This window comes from Solanum dulcamara, chromosome 3 (genome assembly GCF_947179165.1).
Source record: "Solanum dulcamara chromosome 3, daSolDulc1.2, whole genome shotgun sequence".
NCBI classification, from domain to species: Eukaryota; Viridiplantae; Streptophyta; class Magnoliopsida; order Solanales; family Solanaceae; genus Solanum; species Solanum dulcamara.
In genome coordinates this window covers 81,696,560-81,721,322 of record NC_077239.1, presented here as the reverse complement: position 1 = coordinate 81,721,322, position 24,763 = coordinate 81,696,560, and the positions used below count along the sequence as shown (strand labels likewise).

Sequence of the window (24,763 nt, the reverse complement as noted above, 5' to 3'; positions counted from 1 at the left end):
AGAGAGATTTTGAGTTGATGGGATCGAAAGACTCTATTAGCCATTGAAGCTTCTTCAAAATCTCGATTATAAATTCGAGATTAGAAAAAAATCAATCTCCTTTATATCCATTTTATTAAATAATTAATTAAACCCACAAATACGATAAACTCCTATATATCCATTTTATTGCGGTGGATAAAAACAAAATGACGAGACATTTTTTTTCTCCTTTTCATTTCCCAAGATGAAAACAGGTACAGAAAAAAATGCACATATGCATAACTAATCAAACATTCAATCATTCTGTACAAGTTGAAATTAAAAATTTTAAAAAAATTATCACTACAAGTTTTTACATAAAATAGTAATAATTAATTTATATATATACATAATAGAAGCAAAAGAACAGGAGGGAATAACTCTATTTTTTGTCTTCTATTATGTTATTCTACATCATTGTCCTCTTCTTCCCCTTAGTAATTTAGTAATTAATTCCAACTAAACACAACTAATTACACTTAAATCAATCTTGTGTTATTGACTTACATGCTACTTTCACTTAATCCTAATAATAAAATATGGGATAAAATATAGTACTCACTTATTCCTAAAGAAACTTTAGAAGATGCCTTTATTTACTTTTATCATTTGAATAATAGTTGGATCAACAACTCTCTGCCACTATAATTAGATTGAGTACAGCAAGAAAGAAAAAATCACGGTACAAAATATTTCAATTATTAAAAATTTAATTATAAATTTTTTAATTCTACCATAAATAGATGAGCTAACTAAAAATATATTATGAAGAGATCATATGTTGTATGTATTATATTGTGTTAATTGATGAAATTAAGGAGGAAACAATCAAAATCTTGAATTATGGAGAATTTTTTAACAAGGTAGAGACTTTACGACTGCAGTGGCAGACCCAAAAATTTTATGAAGATGTTCAAAAAAAATTAAACACGCTAATCAGAAAAAAAAATGTTATTCAGATTCGAACCTGCGAGCTAAGACCAGCTAAGACTTTGCCACTGAGCTAGTCCTTTGGCTTATGTTCAGGGGTTCAATGTTAAATATATACACATAAATTCAAAAAATTATCTTATATATACAGTGTAATTTTTTAACGAAGGAGGTTCGGATGAACCCCTAAACTGCACGTGGGTCCGCCCTTGAATTACAAGTGTATATAACAATATAAATTAAGATAGAAGTATAGTCATACGAAATTAGAAATACGCATATTTGTAAAAGGTGCAAGTAGTATAAAAATAAATTAAAAGAGGATCGTTTGAGATGATTTGATTGTGTTATTACAAACTATATTTATTGATAACTATAAGATCGTGATGATTGAGGATATCAAAAAGGACAGGGTAAACTCAAAATTTACATGAACAAAATTATTTTCAAAGGCTTATATTGTTTTTGATTCTCATAACAAGAAATAAAGTACAACGTAAGAAAAGATAAACTTTATAATTACTATATATAAAATATGCTCCTAATTTTAGTAGTATATACTTTTCTATATAGTACTAATGATTACTTTGTGAAGAAGTAACCCCAATTCTACTACCAAGTGCTATAAATCTTAAATATAAAGAATTAAAAAAAATACTTTCTTTTTCCTTTTTTCCAAGACCTTTTTTTTTGCTTTTAAATATTTTTCTTGTGGGTCCCAGATAGACCCCTTTAGATCTGTTTTCCTCATCAGTCTTTCACAAAAAATAAATATAAAAATAGTCCAACCAAGACTTTTTATGTATAAATAATTCTTTAAGGAAAATAAAGGCAGCCACAAAGTGAGAAATAAAGAACAGCTAAAATACGGTAAAAATAATTGAAAAGGTGCTTTACTGCACTTTCTCCACGTTACATTTAATTAAATTTTTCTTATTATTTTGTGTTTTTGTTATCATTGTTCTCAAACTCAAATCTTTTATTAATAATGGAGATGTATTTATTGTTTTATTAAATTTTAAAAAATACTATGTAAGAAATGAAATGGGATGATATAACTTTTGATCTCTTAATTATCGATAAATTCTGATATTTATCTTTTTTATATTTAGGCATTCAACCTTCAATGTTATTATCTTAAATTTCAACAAAAAAATGTAAATGTTATTGTCATGATAGCGGAAATAATTCATATGAATACGTATATACATTAGTATTATTTATCTCACAATTAAAAAAAAAAACTTAGATCCACTCCATTAATTGGACATTTCTACGAGGGGAGTTTTCTCATTTTAAAAACAAAATGATTCCATAAATACAAAATGAAAACAGAAAACAGAGAGAAAAATATTTTATTTAAATGTAAAAAAAAAAAGGGAGGAGGAGGAACAAAAGTGTGTGTGTGTGTGTGGGTGGGGGATGCCAAAAACACAAACGCTTTCCTCTAAAACAAAACAAATAATGAAATAAATAGCAAAGAACAGGAAAACGAAATGCAATATTATTACTTTGTTTTTAAGTGGAATAAAGTTAAAACACAATTTCAATAACTTCAAGTATAATTTTAAAACGACATACTAAATTCATTGAGTTACTCATCAAAACGATCAGTCATTAATAAAATTCCTTATAATCTCTTTGTATCAAAATTTCTCTAATTTTTTTAATTTGTAATTTTGTCGAAATCAAAATAGTTCCTATACAACTACATTAGTATAAAATCGAATTGCGTTACTTGTCAATTTCTAAAAAAAAAGAATAATTAAAATAGATAATTCATATCTTTTTTTTTCTTTAAAATTTCCCCCCTTCAAATACTATTACTTCATGTTCAAAGACCTAACCTAAATTTATTTTTCTCATCGAATTAGTTGAACACATGAAATTCATCTATTTTTATTTTGGAGCTACTTTGTGATAAGACGAATATGAGAAATTGTAAAGATATGAATGGACCAAAAGTGCGATGAATAACAAAATTGATGTACATACTAGTACTACATACCTAAATTTGGGACATTTTGAAATACTAATTTTTTGGCACGTGCATTGCACGTGTGATAATATATAGTATATGATATATGATTATTTATACGTTGAAAACTTTGATTACTTTGTCTTAATATTAGTGTTCATTTCTTTCAAGTCTGTACATTCTCACCATCTATTCTAGCATAGAGTCCTAAACATAGAAGTCAAAATACGTTGAAGTTTTTTACTTCATGTCGATGGGCCAAGTAAGTCCGGCTAACAAAATGTAATATATATCCTACTATTGTCAATCGATCGTAGATAATTCCTTCGTTATAATTTGTTTTTCTTAATTTTCTTTTTAGTCCCTTTTAAAAAGGATGTTCATTTGTTTTTTTTAGAATTTTTCAATTTTAGCTCTTCACATGACATGTTTAAGACAATAATACTAAATAACATTTTGGTACCTTCTATATATTTTAAATTTAAGATCACACAATTCAAAAAAATTTAAATTCTAGTTTCTCGACACTTGTGTTACATGTGTATGTCGAGATATTAATGCACACTATTGTAAAATAATATTTTGAGTAAACAAAGAACTTCAATGGAAAAAGTACAAATTCAATTTCTCTCAATAATCATTATGGATGTTGTGTGATGACTTATTTGTCGAGGTCGAAAAGACTGAATATTGTTTGAAAATATATAATATAAAGAATCAAAATTTAATTTATAGATACATATTTTATTTTTATGACTTTCAAACATTACATTAATAAGTGGTTATAAGTAGATAGTTGTTCATCGACATGCCTATTTCTAGGCGAGGGTAACTGAAAAATTCAATATTTCAATTTATTTGTCTTATTTTTCTTTTTAGTTTGTTATATATTTGAAAATTACATAAAAAAGTTCGATAAATTACAATAATTAATAACTTCAAAATATTTTTTAAAAAAAATATATACAATATTTGACTAACTTTCAAAATTCTATTCAGTATCACGTAAATTGAGACCGAGGGCAAGATTTTTTATTTGAAAAGCAAAAAAGAAAGTTTTTATGGAAAAAAAAAGTATAAAATCAAGCTGGATTAGAGCAAATGCAGCACCAAAAAATCACACTTAAATAGGTATAAATCACTCACCTGCTCACATTTCACAGAGGAAGTAACATATATTATTTAAAAAGAAAGAAAGATTTTTTTATGAAAAAAAATGTAAAATCAAATTGGATTAAAGCAATTCAGCCTAAAAAAATCACAGTTAAATAGGTAGAAATCAGTCACTTGTTCACATTGCAAATATTTTTGAATTCTTTGAGTATAATTTTAATTTGTACACCGATTTAACTGAAATCAAATAAAAAAAATTCGACCTTTGTAACCCAATAAATTTATCTATTTGAGAAACCTGTAATATTCTATAACAATATTTTCACTCATCAACCACCATAAAAAGTCAAAAAAGAATAAAGTAAACCAAAAATGGGTATTCCCTTTCCTGTTGAATACCAACAAACTAATAGATCTATTCTATCCCCCCAAAAATTGAATTTTGTAAAAATAACACGTTCCCGTTCTATATAACCAATAGTTTAATCGATAGTCCAACTGATAATAGATTAAAATTTATAGTTATGTTTAGAGAGATACGAAAAGATAAAAACTTAACTATGGTAATTGGTTGGTGTATGAATCTTTCATGAATATTAGAATAAACTTATACCGTGATATCGGATCATCTCTTTTCACTTACTTTGATATTTTTGGATTTCTTGACAGTGCCTTAACTAGAAGACATGACATGAAATCGATATTGGTGTGTCAATGAATATGTTTCACTTTTATGGGGTCGACACAACCCTTCATATAAGAAGTTATCGGTGTTTGGCAATGTTGGAAAAATTATGACTTTTTATTTTGAATTTTTGATTAGCAATGGATATTATTTCTTTTAATAGTATATTTTTAAATTTTAAAAGAATATTTCGATAATTTAACTTTTGAGTTTAAAAGTTTGAATCTTCTTGAGTTTAAAAGTTCATAGATAGATAAATAGACTATATAGTTTTTTCATTAATTCCCATAACAAAAGAAACAACAGCTAGTTTGACGTTTAAGGCCCGGCAACCAACCCCCCTACTTCCCCATACCCCACCCACCCCCACCCCACCCCACTACCTATTAGAAAAAGGTCAAACACACATTGTCCATTTTCTTTATCTTTCCTCTTCACTTTCCTCCTATATTTTTCAATCTAACTTTCCTCATTTTCTCTTCCAATTCTCTCTATTCTTCCTTTCCTTTCAAATAACAAAGTCATATTCTCCTAAGTCTTGTTTCCTCTAAATATTTTGTTACTACTCCAAAAATTATTGTGTCCATTTTTATTCCAAGAAAATTCCTACCCTTTTTAATTCTTGATTAGTTCTTGAATTTTTGCCTTTTGGGGTTTCTTTTTTTTTTTTTTTTCAAATGGAAAAGGGAAATTTGTTCATGAATGATGATGACACTACAATGGGTAGTAGCTATGAACATCTTCAAAATTGCTTCTTTAATTCCAATTTAGATACCAACAATAATAATAATAATTCTGATCCATTTGAGTCAGCATTAAGTTCAATGGTATCTTCCCCTATTACAATTCCTAATAATAATAGTAGTAGTGGGGGTGATAATTTTGTGTTGAGGGAATTAATTGGTAGACTAGGTAGTATTTGTAATTCAAGAGAAATGTCACCAAATTCTTATAACATGAATAATAATAATAGTAGTAACAATTCTTGTTATAGTACACCTTTGAATTCTCCACCAAAATTGAATCTTTCTATGATGGGGAATTTGCCACCAACACAATTCACTACTGATCCTGGATTTGCTGAAAGGGCTGCTAGATTTTCTTGTTTTGCAACAAATTTGGAAAGTGGACAACTTTCAAGAGTTTCAAGTAACCATTCCATCAAGATTCAAGAATTCAAAGATGTCAATTTGCTTCAAAGAAATTCAGAATTGGGAGATTCAAGAGAGAATTCATCAGTTTCTGACCAAATTATTGGTCAAAATGATATCAATTCAAGAAAAAGGAAATCAATTTCCAAGGGAAAATCAGCCAAGATTGCCAATGTAATGTACATTTTTTTTTTGTCAGAATTAATTGTGTTATCATGACTTTCTGAGATAATAACTATTAGTTGAGTAAAATCAACTATGTTTTTTTGTTCTGTTTCTTGGAATTCTAATTATTTTTTTTCAAAAATTTTGTGTACCTAATTGCAGGAGAAAAATGAATCAAATGCCAAAAGAAGCAAGTCTGAGGAAAATGAAAATAAAGTAGCAAAAGAAGAGGAAAAAGCTGCTTTAGAAGAAAATAAAGACAACCAAAAGGCACCAGAGCCACCAAAGGACTATATTCATGTGAGAGCCAGAAGGGGACAAGCCACAGATGCACATAGTCTAGCCGAAAGAGTATGTAGCAATTCCAATTCCATTCTCTGTTTCGGATTCTCCAAAAATATTACATTTTTTTGAAGAATGGAGCAACATATAATCAAAATTTTCCAATTTTCATGTTGTTTTTTGTTTTGCCTAACACATTGTTTATTCAACTTGACAGGTGAGAAGGGAGAAAATTAGTGAAAGAATGAAGCTTTTACAAGATCTTGTACCAGGCTGCAATAAGGTGATTCTTTTTTTTTTTTTTTTGGAAAATAATATTTTCTTGATTCTCTAGGAAATTCATAATTCTGATATGGGAAATTGAAATTTTTATTATAGGTGACTGGAAAAGCTGTGATGCTTGATGAGATTATTAACTATGTACAATCACTTCAACGCCAAGTTGAGGTAAATTATGATCGAATTTGCTGTAACACACTTAAATTTTGCGGGGCCTATTATCCCCTGGATTATTTCACCATAATCTTATACTTGTTTAATGTCATTTGTAGTTCCTTTCAATGAAATTAGCTACTGTGAATCCAAGAATGGACTTTAACATGGAAGCTCTTCTTTCCAAGGATGTAAGTCAATTAAACTCTTAATTATTTTGTTGCTCGGACTCTCCGGAAATATTGCTGCATTCGTGTCAGATTCTCTAAAAATACATTATCTGATGATATTTTTAAAAAGTCCGAACTACAGCTCATTTAAGTACTACTTTTCATCAATAAACAAACAAATTGAATCTTGAAAATTTATGATTCTTTTGTTTTTGCCTCTTTTTTCAGATGTTTCAATCTAGGGGATCATTGGCACATAACATGTATCCATCAGAAGCTTCAACACAAGCATTTCCCTATGGATTTCAATCTCAGCCAAACCAAAATTTTCATAAAGGAGCAGAGTTTCCCTTCCCAATTAATTCATTGAATCCTAATTTGATCAGAAACTCTAGCATGCAATTGCCTCCTCTAGATGGTTTTGTTGAGCCTACCCTTCAGGTAATAAATTAATCCTGGTTGCTCGAACCTCTAAAAATGTTGTCGTATCTGTGTTGGATCATCTAAATATCACGAATTCTAGGGTGTTTCAAGATACGATACGATTCCAACAACATTTTTGGAGGTTCCGAGCATAATAGGACTTACCTAAAATTTGTACAATTCTAAATGAAACTTTGATTTTTTTTTTTCAGGTCCCCACATTCTTTGGGGATGATCTCAATAGTGTTGTTCAAATGGGATTTGGCCAAAATCAGAACCAGAGTTTTCCAAGTGTAGAAGGTAACCCGCCTTATTGTACGACCTATTCTTTAAATAATTTAATAATATAAATATATTCTTTTATACTGTCAGTATATAAAAGTTAAACTCTTAGTAAACTGTACATATCGATTTTTATACAAAGAGAGTTTAACTTTTTTTTTTCCTTTGTTGAATGCAGGTAATGTACCTAATTCTCAAATGAAAGTTGAACTATGACCCCAAAAAGGTCAATTGATGCATTTATTTGAGGCCCCCAAATGAGAGAGGCTTCCTGTACATAGAGAGAAGATTCACGATTAAGAACTATTCAGAGCAAATATCGAATTCAAGAAAGAAGAAGAAAAAATATAAGTGATATTTTTTCTCTTCCAAATTCTTGATCTATTTAAGTGATTAATTTGGCTGATTCTGATTATTGTTATTATTACTATTTTAATTATTTCCTTTTCTCCATGTAATTCTTACTACAAAAATTGGAGAGGCAATTAGCAAACTCTACCAAGATTTGCACTTTGTAAAATATTTTGTAGTCTCATTTGGTAAGAAATTGTATTTGGGAGGGTTGATGATAGATGGATATATATGTACTTTTCTTACCATTCTAATTTTATCACTAATTCATTGAAGACAAAATTGTTATATTTAATTTAATTTCCTCTTTCTATTTATTTGGCATTTTTTTTTGAACTCGAAAAATTTGCTCTCGTGCAATAGTTTTCAAATCACATAGAAAATGCAAGTTTAACTAGGCAAGTCCGAATGATGAGATAAATTAAAAAGGCGTTGACAAAGTAAATCGATTCCATCTTGAAAATTGTCTTACGTTTAAATTCTGCGTCAACTACGGGAAGGGTGTACTTGCACGTAGGAGTGTTCACGGGTCGGTTTGGAATGGTTATTGGTTAAAATTAAAATCAAATCAATTTAATCAATTTTAAAATTATTAAAATCAAATCAAATCAATTAAAATATACATCCATCGGTTTGGTTTGGTTATTAGGTTATTAACCATACACAAAAATAAAAGAAACTATTCATTCAAAATAGAAGAAGACACTAATTCATTCAAATTTTTTTTTGTTTTGTTCCAGTTTGAATCTTATAATTCTTATACCAGAACTTTAATTATTTTTAATTTTCTGCTTATATTATTGGCTAATCCAATGGACTAAATAACATATACTTATTGAATAATACATAAACTAATGATATGGTTTTACAAATAAAAGACATATCATACTTACTATTTTAAATTAGTGTGCTTTATAATTTGTAGGTTTTTGCTTTTTTTTGAACAAAACCAAAATCAAACCAAATATTATCGGTTTTTAAAATGGTAAAACCAAACCAAATAAAAAATCAATTTATTTGATCGATTTAGTTTGATTTTTCAGTTTGGATCGATTTTTACCCAAACCGTGAACACCCTTACTTGCTCTTCTCTATTGTTTTATTTTTCATAAAAATATTTAAAACTTTATGTATAATAAGCATATATTGCACTTTAATTTTCAAAATTGAAACCAATTTTTTAAATTCCATGCATGAACTTAAAACACCTAGTTGCATTTTTATGTCTCTATGCATATATGTAATTTAATCCAAATAATAGAGCAACTAATTCTACAAAAAAAAAAGATTAAAAAATATATCTCTACGTTTAATGTTTTTCCTTATGTTATTTTTAAAATTGAAAAAGATGTCATAATCATAAAGTGGGGTCAAAATAAATTGGAAAAATGATTAAAAAAACCTTAACTAGCGTGAGTTGTGGAAAAGATAGGATTGTTCTTATTAGAAAACAGCTGTTAGTGGGGACAAAAACAAATAGTGTCTGTTTAAGTCCAGTTGTTTTGATTAAGAATTATGTCTTTTTAGTGCAATTCAGCTGGAATCCAAAGCTCCTCTACTTATTAATCTCCTTAAATTTTACTCTTATACTACTAAATTTCACAATAATCCATCAGTTTTACAACTATAACAATAACAGAGCTAATATAATCTTACACGATAAAACGTAGTAAGTTTTACTTTCACCTTACAGAGATAGAGAGTGTTTTCAAAAAATTCTTGGCTCTAGTTATGACGCAAATGAAATAGGATTAGGAGTAGAGCTAGCAAGGTACGTAGGGCTGATAGAAAATCACACTATTTATACGTAGTTAAAATTAATTATTTTTATGTATATATGGCATATTGAATCCCCTTATCTTTTTAAATATTTTGAATTCCAACTCCATCAATTATTAATATATATATAATATATAAAAGAAATAAGAAACAACATTGTAAAACCAGGTTGGCAATGGAGATGTTCTGACTTGGCGAAGGAATCAGATGACTTTCCTGAAAATTCCCTCTGCTTTAAAGAAACAAACAATGGAAAAAATAAGATAATTTTAGTTAAAGAAACAAAGAGATATAGAGGATTGTAATGTAGATATGATTTATTTATTTTTATTATTATTAATGAAAGGTTTTGGGTTTAAATTTATGGACAAAGAGAAGTTTATGAGTTTTTATAGTGATCTTAAATTAACATACAATAAAATTATTTTATAATTAAATATAATAATATATTCAATGTAATTTCATAAGTGGAATTTGAGAGAATAAGATGTATGCAGAGATCCTTCACTCAGAACAAAGGAAGAAATCAGCGATAAAATAATAAAATACAAAGTAAATGAAGCAACAAACAGTAATAAACACTAAAAAAAAGAGGAAGTTATGCGATTACTAAATAATACTATATACTAATAAGGAGATCGAAGTGTAGAGAGGAGGCTAGCTAGCCCTCACTTCTCCCCCAATCAGTGCGTAGATTTACAGTCAAATATTTAGTGATTCTTTTAATACATATTTTCTGAATCCGTCGATCTTCGAATCTTGAATTTGAAGAAAATTATGGTAGGAATGCTTCCTCTGAATTTTATTGGAGGTGAATTTCAATTTTATAAGTTTTATATAATATACTATTTGAATAAAAATTACTGAATATAATCGAGCTCATGTTTGACGTTCTACTTTGCCCCATGCCTTATATGTCACGAAACTAAATTAATCGGAACCATAATATGAATATGCAGAAAGAAATGGATAAGTAGAAAAAGCATAAAAGAAGAGAAAAGAAGTAGTGGAGTTCAGATGTGTAGAAATGCTTTAATATTTTTTTGTCCATGAAAAGTTGTCAGCAAATTTACTAACATCTTATAAACACCAACAAAAAGAAATCTTCAGCCATATAGCTTGTTTTTGGAGGCTGTTCTAAAATCTATTTTATTTTAAAAAGAATTATTTGATTTATATAAATATGTAATATAAATAATTCCTCTGTATTTTCCTTCCTTTATATAAATAACTGATCAAATATATTATTTATTTTTTACTTGATATACATATATTATATATTTATCGATAGTTTTTAGTTTAAGCAGTTGAATGAGCTGTGACTTAGGTTAATTCTTTATTTTTTTTCAAACACTTGAAAGATACTTCTGGAAAATAAGATACATGAATCTTCCTTTATTACTAGTCCTCAATAAAGTCAATTTGGTTGGTGAAAAAAAAGATTTCAGTTATTTGTTAAATAACGTTTGATCATATCAAACCTATTAAAATCATGAACAAAGAAAAAAAAAAGAAATAAGAATAATAGATTTTGACTGCATGAATAGATTTTTAATAATAGCATTTTCCATAATTAACTCCGGACATAACGAAAAATTAGGGTCCACAATAAAAGGAAGATAGTTTGAGAGGGATTGATTGAATTTGTTATAGTTGAAGATTGTCGATCAACCAAATTGTTTTTTGAGATAAGGGTGGTAGGGTTTGGGGTGGGGGGTTAAGACTGTGACATTTGCAGACACCTTTTCATCAAGAAGTTATATAAAATATATAGATCAAAATTACTTTTATATATATATATATATTTATTAAATCTTAAATATCATTAACGAAATTTTTGACTTCACAGTGAATCTCATGCTACAAATGTTATATTTGTTCGTTAATTGGGCAAGGTAAAAATATAATGACCACAAAAAGAAAATGAAAATACCATCATGGTAATTATTATTATTTACCTCATACTAATTTAAGTATTTTAAAACCTGGATAACTAATATGTTGATTAAATATCTCAAAATATATGTACTATATATATATCAACAACGGGTTGTGATGGGGTACTGTTAAGTATCTTCATCCTTGGTCAGATGTTGCATATTCGAGTTTTGAGTATAAAGTCATTTTTTTTTATTTCTCATTCGGTGTTTGGAGTTTGTGGAGACCTGACTAAATCCGGATGACGCACTGCAGGACCCATGCAGGGGTGGCGTTATCAATAGGTTTTTTTTTCTATATCAGGGTTCAAATCCAAGACCTCTGGTTAAGGGTGAAGCAGTTCCACCACTTCACCATAACCCATGTTGGTGAGTCATTTTTGTTTGAAAATATTTTACACCTTGATATAGAACTTTCCGACATAAATTAAATTTAGTTAGATCTCAATATGAATATTGAATGTTGGATGGAAAAATAAAAATATATGTACTATAGTTGGATTATTAAGTCCTTGTTGTGGGTTGGAAGAGGGTCCAATTACCAGGCTGTCAATATAATTTTCCCTATCATGCTGTATATATCATACCTTCCATTCACTTTATGTCTCTTTCTTTCAAATTAAGCAGCAAATTTCTGATAATTAAATAAAAAAGCAGGCTGTGATTGTGAAGATTGAATAACCAACTTCATCATTTTGCTTTCACCAACTATATCTTTTGCATCCTCATTTCATCAAATCTATTGTAATCTTTCAAAGAATATCTCAAGATTTCTACTTAAAATGTGTCTATATCAAGTACATAGATTTGGATTATAGCTAAGTGATTTGCTTATTGTCAAAGTCTACTTTTATTAAAAGCACATTTTACTCTAATAAGACATTAGGTACTACTTTAACAATAGCATTATTGAATTCGATTTTGTAAATCATGTTTATAATCAAAGATCAAATAAGATAGGGGAATCTGAATAAATATTCTCATACCTACATTTTTTTTCCTTTTTATATAATTGAGAAACATTGACGGCCATTGACACACCTCGAAACTAGGGGTTAATGGACCACCCCATTTACCCTTTTCTACTTAAATACAAGGTTTTTGTAGTAGAAATAACACCCACCAAACACTTTTCAAACATGTAATTGAAAAATAACCATTGTCCTTCATGGAATATGAAACTTCTTGATAATGAAATTACAAGGGCAGAAAAAAAAAGACAATTTGTTATTTTTTTCCGCTTTTGTTTATGGCAGGGTTTTGATCCATGACGTAGGCCTGACCCATACATCACACGCTACACTTTTACCACCAAACCAAAGTCCATGGTGCAAAAAGTAGACAGTATTTTATCTTTCCATTTTGGTAAATTGTAAAAATAAGAAAAATATTGTAGCCACAGAAAAACAGTCACTTTCTTTTGTAATTTATATTTTCTTTTTTGCAAAGAGTTGTTTCTCTCCCTGGGCCAAATTAGATATAGTATTTAAACAAACAGTATATCTATAATGGACCACAAAGACTTGCCCCATGTTACTGTTCCATTTCCCTTTCCTGTTTAAAATGGTAGGTTTCATCTATACTATGTCATTTTCCTCACCATTTGCCCCATTGATTTTTATTGAAGGAGGAGCCTATCCCTTCCTATAACAAAAGTAGAAAAAATGGTTATATACATACATATATAATCTCATTATGGTTTAGGATAACATATATATATATATATACCCTTAGATATCACAAGTGGTGTTTCTTAATCACATATAAATGGGCTAAAGAAATATATCGACAATTAAATCATTTAAATAATTAGATATATGTTTGACTGGACGAACTTGTTTAGACAAACGATTTTGTTTAGTTGATTTCATCTTATCTGCCTTGTTGGGGCGAGGTGAAACACAACATATACTCCTTGAAATATTCGAGATGCGTACGAGCTGGTCTGAATGTTGGTATTATGAAAGCAATAATGGAACCAACAACAATTCCATGGCTAATATATGGCTAGGGAATAGAGGCTACATGGTATCTTTCCTATCTTTTGTATATGAGTGAAAAAGAAGTGTTTGTGCAAAAAAGAGAGAGAAATGGTCCACAAGTAGGGAGAGTTACATGTCAGAGAAGACAATCCCACAAGCTACTTGTTTAATGGTCTCATGATATGATAGACTACAATATCAACAAAGATGCCAAAGTTTTACCAAGTACTAATGGACTGTCTGTTCTTGGCTTCTAAATATTATACAAAAAAATGCAATGGGCATACTAGTCTGAGCCACTTGAAGATTGCCCCCTATCCTCTTGACACCAAAACCAAGCAAATAAATGATCTAAGCTACTAGTAAACATCCATGTTCATTCTTGGTATCTTTCTACTGTTCCTATTGTCTCTACTTCTAGGTCCCATCTATCCAAATAATGCACATTCCAAATTTTTGAAAAAAGAAAAAGAAATGGATACCTTCCACACGCCCCTACAACATCAGCATATGATTTTCAATGTTGCGTAGAAAAAAATATAATCTCAAATATTATTTTCAATATGGACTTGCCAAAGATATATGGAGGGAAAAGATTGACAGCATATAATTTACTATACCAATTCAAAACTGGGATAAAACAGGTAGTAAACAAGGGTATGGATCCTTAACAAAATGGTGGAAAGCTTTATAGAGAATGAAATGTACCTTTGGATGACTTTTGAATCCAACACTTGTATTAAGCCTACATCAGAAGTATGCAAGCAAGATCATGTTGATATCTGAGACTGAGGAGAAAAAAACATATCATTTTGCTTAATGAAATTGGAAGATGCAACCAATTGGATTCGAACAGAACACCACACAGTATTTTTGAACCATTGAACAAAAAGAAACCAATCGTTATGCCTATTGATCAATTGTAGGAATGGATACAAAGAGCTTGATAGATTAAGTTGTTCCTTTCACAATTGGTGAGACAATTTCCTATCATTGAAATTTGAAGAGAAAAGCTACACCTTTCCAAAACTATGTAACACACTATTATTGGTACATACAACAAACCTTTACATCACACATTTCTAGTCTATATGTTGCACCTATCATATCCAGAGAACCAAGAGGGCTCTACTAATTTTGATAAGTCCTCCTCCTCTTCTCTACTGTAAAATGACTCAAATTCTTCTCTGCTCAGCTGATCACCTCCTCCATTATTAATCTCCCTTGCATCATACGTTGTTGTCTCGGAATTATCAATGACTTCTGATCTGTCTTTAGGCAGGCGGGATTCTTTGAGTAGCTGATTCAAATTGTTGATCTCCTTTTCATGTTTTTTCTTCAGTTTATTAATCTGTTTGTAAGCTGTGTTAGCTTCTTGCTCAGCCTCAATAGCTCGTTTCTGCACAACATTAGAACCTATTAGAGAACTCTGGCCAACAAAACATATCCAAAAGAAGAGTAACGTGCTTCAGGACAAACAAATAATGGTACTATGAGCTGCTATAGTCTCGTATGATATATCATGAAGAGCAAGGTTCAAAATATTCGTCACCTAGAGTACATCTACAACACAATTAATTGTTAGACACTAATAGCTCAAGCCAACATAGCCTATTTCCACATCCAGTGGAAGTACTACATTATCCACAGTCAATGAGTATGGACATTCTTCTGGAGGACCAAGTAAGCAAACATAAAACAGATCCAAATGCTTATTTGACATAGCCATAATAATTTCAAGAAAAACATGAAAGATATATAACTGTAGAAAAGAGTTTGTAGGAGATCAAAACAATAGAAAATAATATCTATATTCAGATGAAAACATCAGGTTATATATTGATTGCAAATACTTGTTTGAGGTGAGCTAGAACTAGAGGGATGATGATGTCTAAAGTAAGAGGAAGAGTGTCATCTGTTTTGGTAAAATTATAACAAGAAATGTTTCCTTGTTTCGAGGAGAAAGTGGAAGACAATAAGAACTGTTTCCTTGTTAAGAGACCAAAGCAAGACGTGTCTGTATCTAACCCTGGTTGCAATGAGGTTAGTTCAAACACTCCTCACAGCATTTGGTAAATATTTTTATAAAAGATGTGTTAACTCATCTACACGGCAAGCCTTGAAATTACAGGGATATATTTACACAAAAGCATTGCAAATGCGAGACCCTTTATGTAGAATTGGAATTAGAAGTAAAAGAAGATGGGATCATAGGTGGAAAGAAAGACATATAGGAACTATATAATGATCAAGGAGTAGCATCATAATGAGTGTTGACTGTAAAAAACCGGGAAAGCAAGCGGTGGTGTTGCAATGACAAGAAAATACATACTGATAGAATAAAGCGAAACTAGGAAACAATTGATCCCAAAAACTCACCTCAGCAGCTGTGATAGCTTCTTCAGCCTCTTTAAGCCGCACAAGCAATTCACCAGCTGCTTGTACAGCTTCAGCAGTGTCTCTCAGTTGGGCCTGAAGCCCCTTATTTTCATCCCTATAATAGCGCCTCTCCTTTTCCCTTTCTACTTTTAGAGCCGAAATTTCTGCAGCAAGAGCATTGATAAATTTAGATTCAGCACCCCTTACTCCTGCCTTTGCAGCTACTTTCTTGACATCCTCTATACCATCTTGGATCTTCCTATGCCTTATAAGCAATTGCATATGCTTCTCTTCAAGTTCAGCATACTGTTCAAGCATGCGTGCATGTCCCTGCATAGCCATCTGCATTGCTTCTTTCAGCTCTTCCGAGCATTTCTTCTCCAAATCAAGTTCTTGTTTATGCTTTTCAGCCATGCCGCGGCTAGCTTCTAAGTCTAACCTCAATTCTTCTACTAGAGAAATCCATTTACTCTCTGTTTCGGTCCATTTAATCCTCTCCTTTTCAAGTCTCTGTGCAGCACTCTCCTCATTTGACTCTGGAATAGTGGATAAAGGCGAAGGCTCACTTGACTCACATGGATAAGCTAATTGCAGAGGAGAACCTCCTTTCTTGGATGGCTTCGGTGAAGAATCTACATAGAACTGGAGCTGGATTCTCAAATCCTGAATCTCCTCCATCAAAACATCCCTCTCACCCAAGTCAAAGAAGTTTCGATACTGTTCCAGCTCATCTTGAACTCTTCTTAATTCAACTTTTGCGCTTAAGATCTCTGGATGATTCTCATATTTCTCCTTCAGAAGCTGAAAATCACGAATTAGACATGTATTGTTCAAGTCATAAATTAGACAAGTATGGCAAGAGGGAAAATTGTACATATCAATAGACAAAGTTCAAGTCAGACACATACCTTATGCTCATGAGTAAGTGATAACAATTCATCCTCCATGAACTCCTCTGTTGGTAAAATTCCATCCATTAAGCTCTCAAGACGAACAATCTTATCCTCGCGTGTTTGGCCAATAATAGCATTGCATTCTCGCTCGTGTTTGTACTGTTGAATCTGCCATTGGTTGCAATACATGTCAAATAGATGAAGGAAATAATGAATGTCTCAAGTTGCTCAATTGACCAACCAAAACCTACCAAGCGGTTGAGTTGCATGATCTCAGAAGTTTGCTTGGCACATATTTCTTCAAGTGCCATCTCCCTCCGTATTGCTCCTGCCAATACTTTTTCTACTGCCTGTAAAAATATTGCACAGAAATAAGAACGAAAGAGTACAAAAGCAAAAAAGCCAAACAATTCATAAAATCTTCAAACTTACTTTGGGTACTTGAATCTTGAACTTTTCGCAGGACTGTGATCCATCAGCAGGTACTAACTGTGATCCATCAGCAGGTACCAACTGTGATTCATTGACACGAACCAATTGCATGTTTGAGCCATCATTGGCGTATTTAAGCTCTTGCTGGGAATTCCTTGCCTTACATTTACTACACAAGAAAATTGACCCTCCAAATGTCTGATCATCTGTAACACTAGTTTGGACCCCAACATCTACTTTAGCAACTGGAATAATTGCTCTAATATCAGCAGGTTTGCTAGAAAATCTGAATGAGGACCGCCTCAAAGATGTACTCTGGCAATTACTTATAATTTCAAGTCCCCTATGTAGACTAGCAGCTAAATGTCCAGTCGATTTAAAACAACTTTTATTTCTCTGATTAGCTTGAGAGTCCAAACAAATACTGTTCGAAGGCTTTGCGAAGGAAAAATGTGGTGCATTCAGCTTACTCTCTCCAAGATCTTTCTGAGAAGCACTCAGCATTGATGATGTCCTTAGACTTTTTCTACTGCTATTAACTCTTGGTGAAACACTTGGAGTGGGAGATTTCAAAATAGGAGATATATCATTTGTAACTACACTAACGTCTCTACAGGCTTCATCACCCTTTGAACATTTAGAAGAGTTTTCAGGAGTTCTTTCATTGTAGCCTTCACATTGCTCTGAAGCTATTTCTTCTACCAGTTCCCCTTTTACTCCTTGATTGAGCAAATTAATGGCCTGTGATGGAAGACAATCAATTTCAATCCTCTTCAACATGGATTTCTTCAAACCAGCCTCAACATTTTCTTCTTCGCAACTTTGGTGAATTGATTCTTCAGCCATCGAACAATTTTCCAAGTTCTGCAGCCCAGCACCATGAATAACTTTGTTTGCAGGTTGGACAACTTGTTCAAGTACCTCTTCCTCCATGGTGACGTCTGCATCCTCAGAACCTTCCTCTCCCTTGCATGAGCTGTGCTTTTCCTCGTTACATCCTTCAGACCGACCAACCAAGGAACTCTTGGAAAGAGTTTTTCGCAAGATACCAAGCTCTTTACTTCCTTCTGGCAGGAGACCTAATAGTTCAGCTTCCTCAACAATCTCCATTTCTGTGTCACCATCTTCATCTAGAGGAGGTAATGTCATTGGACGGTTGAGGCTGAATTTCAAAAGGTTTAAGCTTCTACGTGCATTCCACCCTGATGAATAATTTCCATTTTGATCTGCTTGAGATCCATTGGCCTTCACTCTTATTAGCTCATCCTGTAAAGAGAAAGGAAAAGAGGCCATTCATTCCACCAAGACTCATAAGGCAAGGAATACGCCAGCCAATCATTAAGACAGATTAACAAAAAATGGGTTTAGGTGTTTGCCTTTAACTGTCGTATTACTTCCCTCAAGACATTTACATCATCTTGCATCTCCTCATTGACAACAGCCTTATTCTTGATTGCCTTTGCGCGCTGGGCAAATCTCAGGGTACTGAGAGTCTCGCTCTTACAACTGCATTATCAAGAAGAGTAAAAGACTCAAAGTTATCAACAATTACATATACAATAACAACAACAACACACCTAGTGTAATCCCACGAGTGGGGAACTTTACAAATAGTTAAAGAAATTGAAATGTAAACTTTATGAGAATGAAATACAATTGAGGAAAGTATGGTTCTGATTCTACCTCTGTGCTGGAGAAATGGCACATATCATTGCAAGTTTTGCATTCCCACCAAGAGATTCCTGTAACAAAAATGTCAACTTGGAATCTCTATAGGGAATGTGCCGTTGCTTTCCTGTTTGGGAAACTTCTGCTAGAATGTTTATCAAGTTCCTGCAAATCTCAAAAAGAAAAATAGTGTAATCAGAAGTGAAGGTTGAAAATATAATGACAACAACAACAACAACATACCCAGTGGAACCCCACTAAGTGGGGTTTTGGGAGGGTAGAGTGTGAGTAGACCTTACCACTACCTCGAGGAGGTAAAGAGGTTGTTTCCAAAAGACCCTCGGCTCAAGTGCCTCAAACCCAAGTAACAAAATAAGAAACAATAAAGACAGCATAGCAATTAATAGAAAAGTCTACAACACAATACGCTAATCCTCCACTACTTTCCTCCCCCTACTAACCTTCTACCCTAATACGCGTCCTCTACTCCTTCCTATCTAGGGTCAAGTCCTCGGTAGAGTTGCCCGTGGAAAATATAATGACAAGAGAAAAACAAATTACAGATTTGACACCCTACAGATGACAAGAATTGAAATTCTGCAAAACTCTTACAAAAAAAGGAAGCCTAAGCTTCACTATTTTACCGTATCTTTGGATAAAAAGATACGGTGGTCTCTTGCTATTCTGTATAACTTGGCAGGAGATACGAAGGAGCAGAAGTGTTCCTTTAGTACACAAAATGGTCAACCTAAGTCAGTCCTTATAAATGATTTTTAGTATAACCAGCCAGGCACACACATAGTAACACAAAATTCAATGGTGCCAAGGCCAAGATTGCTGAATGAAGTAAAACTCGTTATGGACCAAGTTCTTCTCTTCTTCATCCAATTAGCTAATGAGAAATATGAAGTGCATGTTTATGAGTAGATGACTAAGCCACAGAGAATTTGTCCAACTTAAGAACATACCCCAGCTGTGACAGGGAGCGATTGATGTTCCCAGCTTCCTTCAGGCGTTCTCCAGCTGCACCAGTTAGCTTTTGCCTTTCTGATCCAGCAAGATCGACGAGATTTATCCTACTTGACTTTAGGCAGCTTAAGCCATCGACCATCCTCTGAAAATAAAATTTTACATAACATCAACAGAAAACATTTTCAAATCTCAAAAACAAGGAACAACTGGGAAGGTAGCAAGTCATTCCATGCACTCTCACATCCACAAAACTGCTTTGTAAAACAAAAAATTACAAGAACAGACGACCATGCACAACTTGGTAGTTAGTATTTCTTATAGAGATCAGATTATTGTAATAAAGGATGGTAAAAGGTCTGTATGATCATTATAGATCAGATGATAGTCATAAGAACATGAAAAGTTATTACCTTGCAATGTGATTCAACAACACAAGTAAATACACTGTGAGAACGTGAACTCTCAGCATTTATACTAGTAGCGCCAGTTCTCCTGTTTGAAAAGCCCTGCAATAGTCATTGAGCAAGTTCTATTAGCTTTTCTAAGTACATCAGGTCATCTTCAGGAGGCAGCTCCAAAATAAAAGTAAAAGAAACAGAAGAAGAATACAGATGAGAAAATGTGGCACTGATCTCAGATATTACTTGCTCAATTACTGGCTTTACTTTAACAAATACACAGATTGAAACCCAGAGATTTTTTTCACAGTTACTGGACAGGAACTTCAAAGAAGAGAGATGATGAAAAATTAAAATATGTTACCCCTCTATTTTCATGTGAAGCACAACATTGAACAAAGAGAAAAAAAAGACACCAACAAACTGCAGCGAGGTTCAACAAAGCAAGGGCATTAAGTTTTGGGAAACTAAGACTCTTCCACTTCCTCCTTGAGGAAATCACAACAGTGAGAAATTGTGGAGAAAAAGAATCCTAAGGTTAGCCCCATTGTTCTGAAATAGAATATAAGATATGGACATTTCACTATATCTAAGGTAGTGACAAATATTTAGTCTCAACTTTCAATGGTGGGGCAGAAGATCCCACCAAAGTGAAATATTTACTGCACAACAATTATCATTTCTTGGTCATTTTATCACAATTAACCTAGATGTGAATGCAATATTCTTCTGTCCAATACAATGTTATAAGAAAAGGTTGCAGTCTGAACCTTCATCAAAAGCTTTGTCACATCCTTCATGGTAGAAACACATTCCTCGGTCAAATTTTCAACATAGACACCAGTTCTTACATCCTCCCTTAGCTGAAAAGTGAATAAATTATATTACTATAGCATTCTCAGATATTAGATAATGAATCAATATCGCTGTATGTTAGTTTCCTTCTACCTGGAGGTTTCGCTGACTAGGATCCAACAGATCAGTGATTTGTTCATTGTATATCTGCAAGTTATGAGTACTAAAGAACTTAGGGAGAGTTATGTAAGGACCTTATTCACCATGCAATGGAATCAGTTAAGTTGCCTAACCTCAAGAAACGAGCACCGACATTGATACGCAAGCTGTTTGTCAGAATGCTTGACTTGTTCCTGCAGAGGAAATGAATTCACTACGATCATAATTTTTGTACAGCCTACAACAGCAAAACTGGAAAAAAGTAACATACATAGAATAAGAGACACAACAGAATATCACCTCCTCAATTCGTTCAAAAAGTCGTTGAAAAACACGTGGTGTTAAGCCTTGTTGATCACTTGTCAAGTTTTCATCCAACAAGGCGTTGGCTGGTCCCCATATTGTATATGTCTTTCCACTACCAGTCTGATTAATCCAAGTCATATGAACCATTAAGGGGACATCATGTCAGCAAAATACTTTACAATAGAATATCTGACATCCTGCAGTTTATATTTAGCATATTGCAAAACATAAGGCTAAAACTACCTGTCCATAAGCAAATACTGAGCTGTTAAACCCAGCGAGGCAATTTTCAACAAGAGGAGCTCCCACAAGCTGAAATATATCTAGCTGAAAGATCAAACAAAGCAGAATCAATCACATTAGTTGATATCTTACTTCTAGGAATACCTATCAAATTCAAGTACATTAAGTACAAACATCCAAATCAACAAGGAAGAATCAAACACATTTCTTTTCAATTATTAAGCAGTACTTGATCAAATTGATCTCCCCTACAAACAAAACATTTCACTTTACCTGTGTTGATTGGACATCAGCAATAGAGTCAAATGTAAAACTATGTCCGGATATTGACAAAGAATCATTAGACACCTTTTGGGCAACAATTTCACTCTCTTCCTCATCCTTGGTTGGTGGCCTCATCCTCACTATAACCTAAAATCATTGCCGGATCATAAGCTCACAAATTATAGTACTTCACACAAACAGAATAGGTTAGAGACAGAAACCAAAGTACACAGATTGTAGTAAACAGCAAGCAAAAACATGATACCAGAAAGTCGTGTATGTTTCTATCAATGAAAACAACTACCAAGCTGAAACATATCTTCCATTATCTTAATCATCTTATCTTTATCATATTGTTCAAGTAAACTGATCTTACAGATCAAATGTGCTAGTTCTTTAGGGCTTCCACCATCATTTGAAAAATCAAGTTAGTGATAAAGCAACAACAACAACAACAACATACCCAGTATAGTCCTATAAACCTTACCCTACCTCAGCTCAAAGGGAAAAAACACAACATTTATGAAACACAAGCAGTATCGATAGCAGGATAGTCATACGAGACAATAAGTAGTGATAGAACACTAAGAGTAAGAAATACGGAAATGGTAAAATAATAAAAATTTAGTGATAAAGCAGTTCAGTCTAATTAGATTTTTCTTCAACAAATTCAAATTCAAATTCAAATTCAAATTCAAAAACTGCAATTCATCGTTCAACCGAAAAAAATTTTAATTTCACGGAAATTACTTTGACTCCAGAGTCAGAAGATCCAGCAGCAATAGCGCCAATCTCCGAACCAGCGGATTCAACACTGAGCTTCCGCTTCAAAGGATTAGAATTCGGGTGCCTGGGAGGTAACGGACTCTTCATCATCTTCATACCGGGAACAGCCGGTGACGAATTCAGATCTGACGGAGGGGCATTCTCTTTCGACGACTTGTTCTTCCGATACGGCGGTGGCGTTAGCCATTTCTGCCTAGTAGAGCTAGGGTTTGGACTCGACATTGCTTCGTGATTCTCCCTTAAGATTGTGCTTCTTGGTTGTACTGTATGCTTCATTGTTTGTACAGAAATGGTGGATTTTGGGTTAGGGTTAAGGAAGAACAGAGAAAGAAAACTAGCCGTTGGGAGAAATGATGAGATTTGAATTGAAATAATGGAAAGAAGAAGGGGTAAAAAGCTACATGAAACTATCTGAGCCGTTGATTTTGATCGAACGGTTCAAGGGGTAGGATTCGAACATGAAATGAATATTGATAAAAATGTATTGGTGTTAGAAAGAAAGTGGGAAGTGCAAGTATATACATATGACCACTTGTTGCTCCATTTTATTTACGTTTCAGTGGGCAAGTTGTCCACTAATTTTCTCTTTCTTTTGGTTATAAATCACCAAAGTTTGACAATTGAAAAAACAACATAGATACTGCAATATATCTTAATTCTTTCTTTATCTTATTCTCTCCTTTTTTTTTGCTAAGTTTAATTTATTTTATAATACGTTATCAGTACGAAACTCTAATTTTTTTTCCAGAAAATTAACTTCTATATCAGGTATATCTATTGAAGAAATTTAATTTTTGTTGTTTTTGTTATTTTTAAATTAATTTTCATCATGTCAAGCTTGTCAAAATTGGAGTTTGTGGCATTTGATATTTCTAGCAAAAATTATTTGTCATGAGTACTTGATGCTGAAATCCACCTTACCGCTAAGGGTCTTGGTGATGCTATAATCGAAGGAAATAAAGCATCAAGTCAGGACAAAGCGAAGGCTATGATTTTTCTTCGTCATCATCTAGATGAAAGTCTGAAGGTTGAATACTTGACAGTGAAAGATCCACTTGAATTGTGGAAAGATTTAAAAAGGAGGTATGACCACCTCAGGGCAACGGTATTGCCAATGGCTCGTTATGAGTGGATGCACTTACAGTTTCAAAATTTTAAAACTGTAATTGAGTATAATTCTGCTGTATTTAGAATAACTTCCAATTAAAATTATGTGGGGAAACTATAAATGAGGAGGACATGTTAGAAAAGACACTAACTACTTTCCATGTGTCACGCCCCGGGAGGGTACCCTAGACGTAACCGGCACTTGATAGCCATTTCTGACCTTCAAGCAAACCACCTGATTCAGTCACTTCATCATTCAATCACACTCACCCAAAGGAGGGGTCAACCATAGCATACTATCCACATTGCAGGGCCGAAGGCCAAACATATTCAACTCAACAAAACAAGTAAAATAGGACCCCTCAAAATAACAGTCCAACTTTTCCACACTCTAGTCTATGAAGCCTCTATCAAAGTCTAGAAGGTGCCAATGACAAGCCCATGGCTACCAACAATCAAGATAAAGGAAACGACAACAACAAAACTATACAAGGAACTCAACATCCTCCGGAAACTAGGAGGGCTCACCGACTAGCTGAGAGTGTAAGTGGATCTTCAACGGGGCGTCGGTTGATGATCTCTGGTACCTGTCGCTGCATCATAAAACGATGCAGGCCAAATGGCGTCAGTACATGGAATGTACGAGTATGTAAAATGGCCGGAGGAAACAACATCAAGAA

The 24,763-nt window shown here is 32.7% G+C and overlaps 2 protein-coding genes across 2 annotated transcripts; one reads left to right on the top strand and one right to left on the bottom strand.

Annotated features, from left to right (window-relative positions):
* The first annotated feature begins 5,243 nt into the window (after window positions 1–5,243).
* On the top strand, window positions 5,244–8,273 carry LOC129883344 (transcription factor bHLH78-like). The gene is made up of 8 exons (XM_055957993.1): window positions 5,244–6,052; window positions 6,206–6,394; window positions 6,543–6,608; window positions 6,704–6,772; window positions 6,877–6,948; window positions 7,156–7,368; window positions 7,563–7,650; window positions 7,811–8,273. The coding sequence occupies exons 1-8, from the start codon at window positions 5,405–5,407 to the stop codon at window positions 7,846–7,848; spliced, it is 1,383 nt and encodes a 460-aa protein (XP_055813968.1). The 5' UTR covers window positions 5,244–5,404; the 3' UTR covers window positions 7,849–8,273.
* Window positions 8,274–14,562: 6,289 nt separating this feature from the next.
* On the bottom strand, window positions 14,563–23,453 carry LOC129883343 (kinesin-like protein KIN-12B). The gene is made up of 16 exons (XM_055957991.1): window positions 22,941–23,453; window positions 22,200–22,337; window positions 21,927–22,010; window positions 21,678–21,803; window positions 21,512–21,571; window positions 21,372–21,425; window positions 21,194–21,286; window positions 20,436–20,531; window positions 20,022–20,167; window positions 19,069–19,218; window positions 18,762–18,891; window positions 17,386–18,651; window positions 17,205–17,303; window positions 16,969–17,121; window positions 16,061–16,861; window positions 14,563–15,080 (listed from the first exon to the last, which is right to left on the bottom strand). Exons 1-16 carry the CDS (start codon window positions 23,250–23,252, stop codon window positions 14,769–14,771), a joined length of 4,020 nt encoding a protein of 1,339 aa, XP_055813966.1. The 5' UTR covers window positions 23,253–23,453; the 3' UTR covers window positions 14,563–14,768.
* Window positions 23,454–24,763: the final 1,310 nt, after the last annotated feature.